The sequence below is a fragment of the Esox lucius genome, chromosome 2, assembly GCF_011004845.1.
Source record: "Esox lucius isolate fEsoLuc1 chromosome 2, fEsoLuc1.pri, whole genome shotgun sequence".
NCBI classification, from domain to species: domain Eukaryota; kingdom Metazoa; phylum Chordata; class Actinopteri; order Esociformes; family Esocidae; genus Esox; species Esox lucius.
The window spans coordinates 9,552,857-9,565,125 of record NC_047570.1 but is presented as its reverse complement, the minus strand read 5'-3'; the positions used below and the strand labels follow the sequence as shown (position 1 = coordinate 9,565,125).

The following is a 12,269-nucleotide window of genomic DNA, read 5'->3' as shown; positions in this document are numbered from 1 at the left end:
TTGCTGCTAGTTTACATGGTTATGTATATCTCTGCCATACTTGCAATATCAAAATGTTCAAATACTACCCAGATGGCTTGGGGTTAAACACCTCCCTGGGTTAACCGCCACCCTCCAAACACCCCGGTGTTATTCTTCACCCAACCACACATTCCTTGGTTGCCAATATTCTTGTTCATCTAGATTTTTTTTTGAATCATCTCAACTGAGCAAGTAATTCCACAAAAACGATTTTGAAATAAGTTAATCTTATTTTGTGTCATTTAGAAAACATTGTCATGTGATAAAGTTAGACCTCTAAACTGATTTCTTATATGTCAATAGGAAACTCTTAGGCTAAGTAATTCACTTGTTCAGAGAAAACAATTATAATATGTTTTTGTGGTGATAATTTTTTCTTATTTAAAAATATTAATCAGAAGTTATTTGAAATTGTTTTGCCTTTGGATATTTGAATGTGCAATATTACAGTTAAAATTGGTTTTGTTAACTACCGCTATCATGATTTTGACACCTAGATATGAAAGAAACCTTAATTGGGGGTAAAAAAATGAAATTTACTCCACAGGGAGGAACATTTTGCCCCGATAGTTGGGTAAAACGCCCATTTTACATAATTTGGCATTTGATTAAGTTGCAATAAAATAGAATAATTCTGCCCAATATTTTTTTTTAATGTTTTTGTCTGATTATAGTCAATATGTTCATTTGATTATATGACCAAACATTGTTTTTTTTTGTCAGAAAATACATATTTCCCTTAAGGGGGCGTTTTCCCCAAAACGGCCCTATTATTTTCTTAAAACTGCTGCTAGTGTACAGTGTTATGTCTATTTTTGCATTATTGTATTATTATTATTTTGTCAGGCTATATTTTTGCTTATATATTCTTCTTAATAACTCTCACTACGTAGTTCTCGGGTGCCATGTCACAAGAATTACATTGTGCAGGATGACGCTGTGTTGTTCCGTGCATTTGACAAATAAACCTTTTTCTAATTTATTCACGTATCTCAATTGCCGAGTCGAGCGCACGTCCTTATCATGGATCGATCTGAGTTAACACCGAGAGACTGTTCACGTTTTAGCGTTACACACAAGATCATCCTCAGCCATAGCAACTAAAATGACTTTCCTGGGCCAGCAGCAAGTCTTTTTTGTAAGGCATTGACGTCTGTATGAACATTGAACATCTGATTTTCATTTCAAACCTGCAGATGTCACTGCTGAGTAAATTTTACTAGCGTTTTGTAAAGCCTCGGCACAAGTTTCGATATTCTCGGCCCCCCTAATTCTACAGTCCTGACCACCCCGATAATAGGAACACTGCGGAAAATGTAAAACATGCCCTAGAATTTTTTTGGGGAGATTCACATTTCCAGTTATACACTTTGGGATGATAAGGTGAGAGATCAAACATTACTGACACCATCTCTTCAGGTTTAAGCAATTAGGTCAAGTGTCTTGTTCAAGGGCAGAGCTACAATTCAGCATAAGGCTCGGGGATTCACACAATCAACATTTCCGTTCATTGTGACACATGTCGCATCAGTATGTGTGCACCCGGTTTGGTGCCTGTGTCCCACGTGTATTAAAGTTCCATTTTTTTATTGAATGTCAAGGTCGCTGTTGTAAACTATTTACATTTCAATGTCATTTGGATTAAAATATAGAATACATTTCATGTGTGACAAAAAACATTACAATCACTACACGTGTGAGCAATGTGAAAACCTGTATAGCTTTCACACAACCCTTACAACAGAAAGGAGACGAAGGTTACATTAAGCCTAATTTAACATTTAGGATGACTGAGGGACTCTTGGCGCATGGCGAAAGGTTAAAGTGGAAGCAACGTATGACGTTTACGACCGGTTCTTTTTCTTCTCGCTTCTCGTGTGGAAGGTCCTTCCCTGTACTTCACCATGGCGAACGTTGTCGATACTAAATTATATGACATCCTTGGGGTGCCACCCACTGCCACTGAAAATGAGTTAAAAAAGGTAACTTTAATTGTATTGTTTTCGAGTGAACTTCAATCTAGATGTTTTTGAGTTGTCGTTAGATCCAGGAAATGGATAATCATGGCCTAGAAAAGGTAGCTAGTACTGTAGCTAGCAAGCGTTAGCAACCAGCTAGCTCGAACAACGACATCGTTAGTTCTAGCTACACTGCTACCTGGTTAGCTTCGATAAACATTTCTTTGAGACTGTGAGCCCAATTTCACTGTTATTAACTACCATTTGTTTGGCTTATGGTTTCAGCTAACGTTACATATTTTCTGGGCGTTTGTTTTAATACTAAGGTGGTCACAATGCTGGAGTATTAAAGATTGGTTATAGTTTCTGTTTGTGAAAGTTCGCGTTAGGTACTGTAATGAAATGTTGTAGCGCATATATTCGAGCACGCGTATGGTTAGTACTCGAGTAGATAACATCAGCTGAATGTTTGATTTTAACCAGCACTGTGGCTATCGTGACAGTAGACCATTGTTAGCACTTGCTTTGTTTACGTTTTCCAAGACCGGTATCTGACGTTAACTAGCGAGGTAGCTTGCTACCGTTGCTATGTACTGTAGCCTACAATGTAGGGGTAGTTGGTAGGTTCCACATTTTTGCGTCTTATTTACAACCAGGTTGTCGTAGAAAGCCTAATATATACATATATATATATATATATATATATAGCCCTGCCAAAATTTACGCTGTTTTGTTCATAGCGAGTTTGCTAACGTTAACTCTTGTTCAAATGACTAATTAACGATGTTAGTTGGCTAACACGAACGAGCTAGTTGACATCGCTACGGAGCTAGCTCACGTCTGTAGCTAGCCGGCTAACGTTAGCTGACTCACGTGTTTAGCTAGCTACTGTTAATATTTGTACTAGTAATGTTAAAGCTAACTAACTGGTGTCTTGAAATCGGCAATGACATTTGTGTTGATTGTATAGTAGAAAATGTTAATGAATAATTGGTTGATTTAGGGAATTCTTGATTTTCTGTTAATTAATGTTAGCAGGCTTGCGCAACAATAAACGTCACATTTTGTCAATAAATATGACTTACTGCAATAACATCTTTGAATATGAAGTGAAAGGGCTGTGGACTCATTGGCTAACGCATGTTATTTAACCCAAAACAATTTTTTTCCCCTTAAATGTATTTGTGTAATGTTGTATTCTTGTGTGTTTCTCTTTGCAGTCATACCGGAAGCTGGCAAAGGAATATCACCCCGACAAGAATCCAAATGCAGGCGACAAGGTATTGAATAAATTGTTAATTCTAGTAAATGGACATGTTTAAATCATTCTTTGAATGTTGCGAGTAGCTATGTGTTATAAAATGCCTGTACATTTACTATTCTATTGTATACCTGTCTCCTTTGAACAGTTCAAGGAGATAAGTTTTGCATACGAAGTGTTGACTAATCCAGAGAAGAAAGAGCTCTATGATCGCTATGGGGAGCAGGGCCTGCGGGAAGGAGGTGGAGGTGGCGGGGGGATGGATGACATCTTCTCCCACATCTTTGGTGGTGGACTCTTTGGCTTCATGGGTGGACAGGGGCGTAGCCGAAATGGTGGTAGGCGAAGAGGAGAGGACATGGTTCACCCACTCAAGTAAGCTTAGTCTGTGGATTGGTGATGTTACATTTGCAGCTCTTCTTTTATTATCCAATATCTTCATATTCCCATAATTTTCTGACTGACTGTGCTTAAAAAAGGCCAGCCTTGTGATGTTGGCACCCCTATGTCAAGGTTGCTAATACATGTTGATTTCAATGTTTTGTAGAAAAATAACACAGGGTATACTGAAAGCTGTCAGTTTAACTAGCTGGCATGCTAACCATCGCTAGGGGTTACCTGGTCCAAACCACACATGCATGTGATACATTGTTAAATAATGTAAATGTATGCTGTGAATTTTTTTTGTTATAGTATATTTCTAATAAGCAAGCAACTACCTCAAATTTGTTTAAAAAAACCCTCTTCAGACTCAAATTGACTTATGAAGCTCCATTCTGCAAGAAATTGTACATCATCGGATAGGTATTACAATACCTATTTTTAAACTGCTTAAGTCAGTATCCGCATGCAAAGTACTTATATAGTTTTTTGAACTAACTGTAAGATTGTGTGAACTAACTGCAATACCAACGTAGGAGTTAAAAACGCAGCAGGTTGATAGTTAAAGTTGTCACGCTCAATTCTATGTTTACCAGGTAGCTAAGGCAACCAGCAAGGAAAGCTTGTATGTAGGGTTAACCGATACTATTTTACAGATACAAATGTATGTCCATACTGGTTACTTTGACAATGTACTTTTTTTTTTTTGGAAGTGTTTGTTGAATTTGTCCTCCATATGTCCAGTCACCAGAATACTTAAGCTTTGGAATGTAATGCTACTACATGATTTTCAGATTTAACGGACAAACTACTAATTTGTTTACCCAGTGGTAAAACAGGCTTTCATTACATGAACAGGAGTTGCATGATTTGTGTTTTTGGGGTTGGATTGCCCCTCATAACACAGGTTTTCTGATTACTGAACAATGCCATTTTGATGGTGGTAACTTTCAAGTAAATTGTGCAGATTGTCTCATAAGGACAATGAGGGACAATGCATCTTTCTCATATAAATATTTGATTTGTACTTTTATGGATTTTATTTTTAAATATGCCCTTTGTTTTTTAAGAGTTTCATTGGAAGACCTGTACAATGGGAAAACGACTAAACTGCAGCTGAGCAAGAATGTTCTTTGTGGCACTTGTAATGGGTAAGTGTTAAACTACTGTCTGTGCATAATGTTTCTCTCAGTTATGTCTTGCTGACTTCCAGCTGTTTAGCTCTTACTTTCCCCATGTCTTTTATTGCATTACATGTGTTGATCCTTTATGGGGGTTTGTGGGGGGACAATTTTATATATATTGATTCTTCTCAACAGTCAGGGTGGGAAGACGGGGGCCGTTCAGAAGTGTGTGGCCTGCAGGGGTCGTGGTATGCGCATCATGATCAGACAGTTGGCTCCTGGGATGGTCCAACAGATGCAGTCAGTTTGCACCGATTGTAATGGAGAAGGTAAGAATCTGTATAATTTAGGAACCATACATGTGTGGTAGAAAGGTGTTCCCCCCCCATCCTTAGTCCTGAACTGTTGTTGTTACACCAACAGGTGAGGTTATCAATGAGAAAGACCGCTGTAAAAAGTGTGAGGGCAAGAAGGTGAGCAAGGAGGTGAAAATCCTGGAGGTCCATGTCGATAAAGGCATGAAGCACGGACAGAAGATCACCTTCGGAGGGGAAGCGGACCAGGCACCTGGGGTGGAGCCGGGAGACATTGTCCTCGTCCTGCAAGAGAAGGAACACGAGGTATGATTAAGCTGGCTCTTTCGGTGTGTCTTGACTAAATGGAAACGTCAGTGAAGTTCCTACTTGGATGTGTTCAGTACTCCTCACATTGTCTTACATGTTGATGAGGAATTGTTGCAGTAGAATGGTAGATGGTTGAAAGAGTCTTAACTGGGTGCATTTTGGTAACTAGCATATTTCAATGGCACCACAGCCTGGTTTAATCCCATTTCCAGTGCTGTCCTCTCAAACTCTGAGCCCACACCATGTCCTCCATAACTCGGTTTTAATTATAGTCACGAGTGGCACGTTGGCCCTAATCCTGGAGCCCTAGACTCTCCGCTCCATTGTGACTTCCTGACTCTTCACTGGTTCGTCTGTACGTTAGCGGGCAATAGAATCTAGACCAGATGAGTCTGTGGGAAGGGGAGACCAAACCCAGACACGATGCATAATTCCATGTTTTGGGACGACATTGCTCTTCATTTTCATTTGCATGTTTTATTCAACTGCGCTCAATGTTCAAACTCCTAATATGTACAGTGGGGCAAAAAAGTATTTAGATTTTTTATGAATTTTTTGGTAAATTATGGTGGAAAATAAGTATTTGGTCAATAACAAAAGTTAATCTCAATACTTTACATACCCTTTGTTGGCAATGACTGAGGTCAAAAGTTTTCTGTAAGTCTTCACAAGGTTTTCACACTGTTGCTGGTATTTGGGCCTAATCCTCCATGCAGATCTCCTCTAGAGCAGTGATGTTTTGGGGCTATCGCTGGGCAACAGAGACTTTCAACTCCCTCCAAAGATTTTCTATGGGGTTGAGATCTGGTGACTGGCTAGGCCACTCCAGGACCTTGAAATGCTTCTTACGAAGCCACTCCTTCATTGCCCGGGTGGTGTGTTTGGGGTCATTGTCATGCTGAAAGACACAGCCACGTTTCATCTTCAATGCCCTTGCTGATGGAAGGAGGTTTTCACTCAAAATCTCATGATACAAGGCCCTGTTCATTCTTTCCTTTACACGGATCAGACGTCCTGGTCCCTTTGCAGAAAAACAGCCCCAAAGCATGATGTTACCACCCCCATGCTTCACAGTAGGTATGGTTTTCTTTGGATGCAACTCAGCATTCTTTCTCCTCCAAACATGACGAGTTGAGTTTTTACCACAAAGTTATATTTTGGTTTCATCTGACCATATGACACTCTCCCAATCCTTTTCTGGACCATCCAAATGCTCTCTAGCAAACCTCAAACAGGCCTGGCCATGTACTGGCATAGTGTGTTACTGATGGTAGACTTTGTTACTTTGGTCCCAGCTCTCTGCAGGTCATTCACTAGGTCCCCCCGTGTGGTTCTGGGATTTTTGCTCACCGTTCTTGTGATCATTTTGACCCCACGGTGTGAGATCTTGCGTGGAACCTCGGATCCAGGGAGATTCAGTGGTCTTGTATGTCTTCCATTTTCTTATAATTGCTCCCACAGTTGATTTCTTCACACCAAGCTGCTTACCTATTGCAGATTCAGTCTTCCCAGCCTGGTGCAGGTCTACAATTTTGTTTCTGGTGTCCTTTGACTTTGGTCTTGGCCATAGTGGAGTTTGGAGTGTGACTGTTTGAGGTTGTGGACAGGTGTCTTTTATACTGATAACAAGTTCAAACAGGTGCCATTAATACAGGTGACGAGTGGAGGACAGAGGAGCCTCTTAAAGAAGTTAAGAGCCAGAAATCTTGCTTGTTTGTAGGTGACCAAATATTTATTTTACGGAGGAATTTACCAATAAATTCATTAAAAATCCTACAATGTGATTTTCTGGATTTTATCCCCTCATTTTGTCTCTCATAGTTGAAGTGTACCTATGATGAAAATTACAGGCCTCATCTTTTTATGTGGGAGAACTTGCGAAATTGGTGGCTGACTAAATACTTTTTTGCCCCACTGTAGTTATTAACTACATGTACTTGTTTAAACTTTGTATTGACATGCCATTCCTTGCAATTAAGGTTGGTTGTGTCCATAAGCATTATTAGTTGACATCGTCCACTGGAAATAGCTAGTGCTTTTGCTTCTTTTCTTAGTAGTCTTAATAGATGTTGACTGGTCTGTTTCTGTATTTTTGTTTGGGTGTGCTGCTAATGCCTCGTCAGGATGATGGTATGAGAATCAGATTTGTATGGATACTTAGATAATGCCTGGCAAACGGTTAATATTCATATCCATGATTGCATCTTACCTTTTTTTTTATTGTCAGGATTCATTTATTTAAAAACATCTACTCACTAAATGACAAAACCCAAACCCCCCCCCCCCCCCAATGCACATCAATGTCTAAAATAAATACCTGTGTCAATGTCAACCCAAAAGTCTACATATAGACATCTCACTGTCTGGGCCATATGTAAGGGAAATGTTTTCTGTTGAGAAAGTGGGACAGCAGTGAAAATTTGGGACAGCTAAGGAGTTTTTTTTGTTAGCCTTAATGAGAGAGGTTTAAATTTATCCAGGAAGTCAAAGAACCCCTGAAAATCCAAGACCTCTTTAGCTTCAACTATGATCAGTGTTCATGACTTCACTATCAAAGATACTGTGCAGAAAATTTTATTCATGTTGAAGTAGCAATGCGGAATCCAAGGTTCACTAAAGAACATGAATGACAAGTTTGCCCAATAGACCTAGGTGATGCTCAGTAGTTTTGGGAACAATGCTCCATGGGCAGATGAGTCAAAAGCCAAACATTATTTTACACAGTAAATCATACCAATTTTCAAGCATGGTGTTTTGGAGATATTTCACAGCTTCTGTACCAGGAGACCTTGCAATATTTTAATGAACCACAGGGACCATGCTCTGTATCAGAAATTATCAGCAGAAAGAAAATCTTAAGTACGTAAGTATTCACACCCTCTGCCTTTCCAAATTGAGCTTCAATGCATCCTTTGTCCTATGATAGAATTTGATCGGCGTTCACCTGTGGCAAATTCAGTAGATTGGAAATTATTTAGAATGGCTCACATCTGTCTCCATATGGTCCAACACTTCAAATTGTATGTGAAGTGAAGAGCTCGAGCCATGAACTCTTGAGTCCTCTAAGATAATTTTCTTGAGCCATAGATCTGGGAAAGGTTATAAAAACAGTGTGAACAATTGAAAGTTCTGAGGAGCACAGCTGGCTTTTATCGTTGTGGAATGGAAGATGTTTTGAATTACCAGGACTACCTAGAGCTGGCTTTCCAGCAAAACTAAGTACTGGGCAAGAAGGACCCTGGTCAGGCATATGACCAAGAACCCAATAGCCACTCAGAGCTTCAGGGTTTCTCTGCTGATAATGGGAGGACCTGCCAAAAGGCCACCCATCTCTGTAACACTCCATCAATCAGGCCTTTATGGTAGAAGCAATTAGGCCTGAAGGCTGAGCACTACATTTCATCACCTGGCTAATCCCATCTCTATGGTTAAGCACGGTGGCAAGGTGCTATTGAGATGCTTCTTAGCGGAAAGGGCTGGGAGACTTGTCAGGATTGAGGGAAGGATGAAAGCATAATACAGTACTCCTTGAAGAACCTGATCCTTAATGCACAGGACCTCCGATTGGGGAGCAATTTTGTAGTTCAGCACAACACTGGAATGGCTACAGGACAAGTCCGTGAACATCCTTTAGTGTCCCAGCCAAAGCCTGGACCTGAACCTCATTAAAAATCTGTGGGAAGACCTGAAGATTAGACAGTCCACATCTGATCTGACAGCTTGAATGTGCATGGAAGAGTGGGAGAATCTGTGTCCAGTTTTGCAAAGCTGGTAGAGGAAAACCCAAGAAGACTCAAAGCTGTGATTGCTTTCAAAGGCACTTCTACTAAATACTGAATATAGGGTCTGAATACTGTACGAGATGTTTTACTGTAATATTGTCAATAAATTGGCACACATGGGTCTCATTTGGTAGCTTAAAGCAGAAGCCAAAAATCTCAGTTCACAATTTTCTTATATTGCACATGTCAATATAACAATTTGATTATTCTGCAGCCCTAGTGAGTGCCTTTCAGTTTGGTCTGGCACAAGCAAGATACTCCTAGTTGGCAGTCTTTTGGTAGCTGCTCCAAGTTTGGAGGTGTACAATACCACTGAATTGATAATATGTATTTAATATTTTATTCAAGTTTATTGGGACCTTTTGATCTACCAGATGAATATGGGTATTGTAAGCATTATCTTCAATAGCATAGTCTACAAATGAGGCCTTGCCTCCTTAGAAAGTTGAAGGAAAATGTTGTCATAAATCATTTTCAAAATTGCTCACACTGTACATTTCAGTGGTAATCAGTGATGGAGAACTATTAATGTTGTCTTTATTCAAACTGTCGTTGATTTTAATTTCTAAAGCTGATTAAGGCAGGATGAGGACTGGACCCTTTAAACTCTTCACACCTCGGAAAACCACTTTTTCTTTCTCAATTGAATGTGCGCTATTTACTTGTTAGGTTTTCTTAAACTGAGGCAGGTTACACCAGCTTGTTTTAAATAGGCGTTGCTTTTTATGTTTATTTTGATACTATCAAACTGCTGGTGACAAGCATGCTTATAAGTGTTGCCACCTCAATACTTAGAAATTAGTAACCTGGAATAAACAGAATTCACTTCACCATACTATTTTCTGTTTTGAACATTAATAGGGGCCATTCCAATAGATATAAGAGATTTTTTTTGAAAAGGGCCATGCTCTGGTAAGAAAATTAAGACGTTTATTATTTTTTTTTTACATTCCTTCACTTAGGTAATGTAATGTCTTTTTTAGTGCTTTAGGAAATATCCTGTTGAATACCAATTTAGATCTAAAACTGCAAATGGGGTGTGTAGACTCACCTCACTGTCATCTGGTGAATACTTGTCAGAACTTCTATTGAATGTGTTAACTAGACTGGCCATTTAAAAACTATAGTTCGTACTTTTTATTTACTGTTTCGTCATTTTGTCATTCAAACAGATATACAAAAGAGAGGCCCATGACCTGCACATGACCCATAAGATTGGCCTCGTTGAAGCACTTTGTGGATTCCAGTTTACATTGAAACACTTGGATGGCAGACACATTGTAGTCAAGTACCCTGCTGGCAAGGTCATTGAACCAGGTAAGACTTGGATCTTTTTACTAGTAGTACATTTTCAAGATTTCAGACAGCAGTGTCAAATCAGGCAATGGCATTTTACGCCAGAACGATTCTATAATGCAATGTGTGTTTTCCAGGCTCCATCAGAGTTGTTCGAGGAGAGGGAATGCCACAGTACCGTAATCCTTTTGAAAAAGGAGACCTCTATATTAAATTTGAAGTGCAGTTCCCAGATAACAACTGGATCAGCCCTGAGAAACTCACAGTAAGTCATGGTGAACTGAAAAGCCTTTGTGTCCCTCGACTCTGTAGCGGTACTATTATGGAAGTACATCTGAGATTTGGATTTTGAACCGGACTGTAATAGTGTTGCTTGATTAAGCTGTTGTGTGTACAGACTGCTTTGAAAGTTCCTGTTATACAGACATACCTCTTGTTTGGTACCTCAGCTCTTGATCACCACTTCTGTCATTACTCTAACATAAGTGCAGGCAAGTACTGTTTGTTAACTTAGGCATGCCATTGTTCTCCAATGGTGTTAAGCTGTTCTCTGTAAACCCCCCCCCCCCCCCAGGAGCTAGAGGACTTGCTGCCAATCCGTGCCGAGACTCCCATAGTATCTGGGGACGCGGAGGAGGTGGACCTGCAGGACTATGACGTTAGCCAGGGCTCGTCTGGAGGCCGACGCGAGGCCTACAACGACAGCTCAGATGAGGAGGGAGGTCACCACGGCCCGGGAGTCCAGTGTGCGCACCAGTAGCACCTAGTGCATGGGAAGCTGTATGTGTTGCCCAGCAGAAATGGTGTGGTTCAGACTTTCTGGTTTGCCTTCACTATGATTAAAACCTATCCACCCTTTCACTTTCCCCACTGTAATAAACGCACAGCCCTCCCAGTCCCTATCACTCATCTCTCCATGTGGCAACACCAGATAAGACAGAAAAAGGTCTCCTTCGCTTGGTGTGTAACTGGCATTTTTGTTCATAGTATTTACAATTTAAACTAACCATAAAAATGCAGTTTTGGTCTCAGTTTCCAGACTACAAGTCAAGGAGAGTCTAAAAACATTTTCTTTAGGTTTGTATTTGTGCTTCATTTTTACCGCTTTATTTTCTTTCTAGGTTTTTACTTTTGTTTTCCTTTCAATGTTTTAAAATTCAAAGAGAAGACATTGTGTATAATATTAAAGTGATTGTCAGTAAGCTTTATCTGCTGCGCCTATACGAACTGGTGTGATAAGACAAAATTATATTGCCTGTATCTGTTCTCAACCCAGGTGCATGTTAACACTGCATTGGTTCCTGCACTGATTGAACATTCAATCTAATGCAAAGTTGAGTAAACGATTATTTCAAAGCAGCGTCAATTCTGTGAAACATGGTTGAAGAAGTTGTTAAATAAACATTTGTCAAATTCAGCAGAACTGGAGGTCATGTGCTACCATAATATTTGATGAGATGGAAGGTAAGTTGACCATTCATGTTGGACTGCCTGTGAAATGTACAGAAATGAGGGAGTCAATATACCAGGAATATCTCTAAAAGACCATTACAGGTTGAAATGTATCATTTTAATAGGGGAGTAGGTTCACTGAGCGGCTTAATTGTGTACAGTTGTCTTGGCATAAGTGTTACATTTAGTACTGAGCCTAGAATTGTTGGGCTTGTTGTCTTTTCAAGGGGCATTATGTAAGATTCTTACTTCATGACCAGTAGACATCAACAGTAAATGTTGCAAATATTTTCTACAAATTAAGTGCCTGAGATTCCACATTTAAACGCAGTCCATTAGTTTAGACACAGTATTATCCGTCTCATCCTTAA

At 39.8% G+C, this 12,269-nt stretch overlaps 1 protein-coding gene across 1 annotated transcript; it reads left to right on the top strand.

The window, feature by feature from the left end:
- Window positions 1-1,925: 1,925 nt before the first annotated feature.
- dnaja2a (DnaJ heat shock protein family (Hsp40) member A2a) lies at window positions 1,926-11,869 on the top strand. Its single transcript, XM_010897761.4, has 9 exons — window positions 1,926-2,003; window positions 3,200-3,259; window positions 3,389-3,615; window positions 4,692-4,772; window positions 4,941-5,074; window positions 5,169-5,365; window positions 10,323-10,467; window positions 10,584-10,711; window positions 11,021-11,869. The coding sequence occupies exons 1-9, from the start codon at window positions 1,926-1,928 to the stop codon at window positions 11,204-11,206; spliced, it is 1,236 nt and encodes a 411-aa protein (XP_010896063.2). The 3' UTR covers window positions 11,207-11,869.
- Window positions 11,870-12,269: the final 400 nt, after the last annotated feature.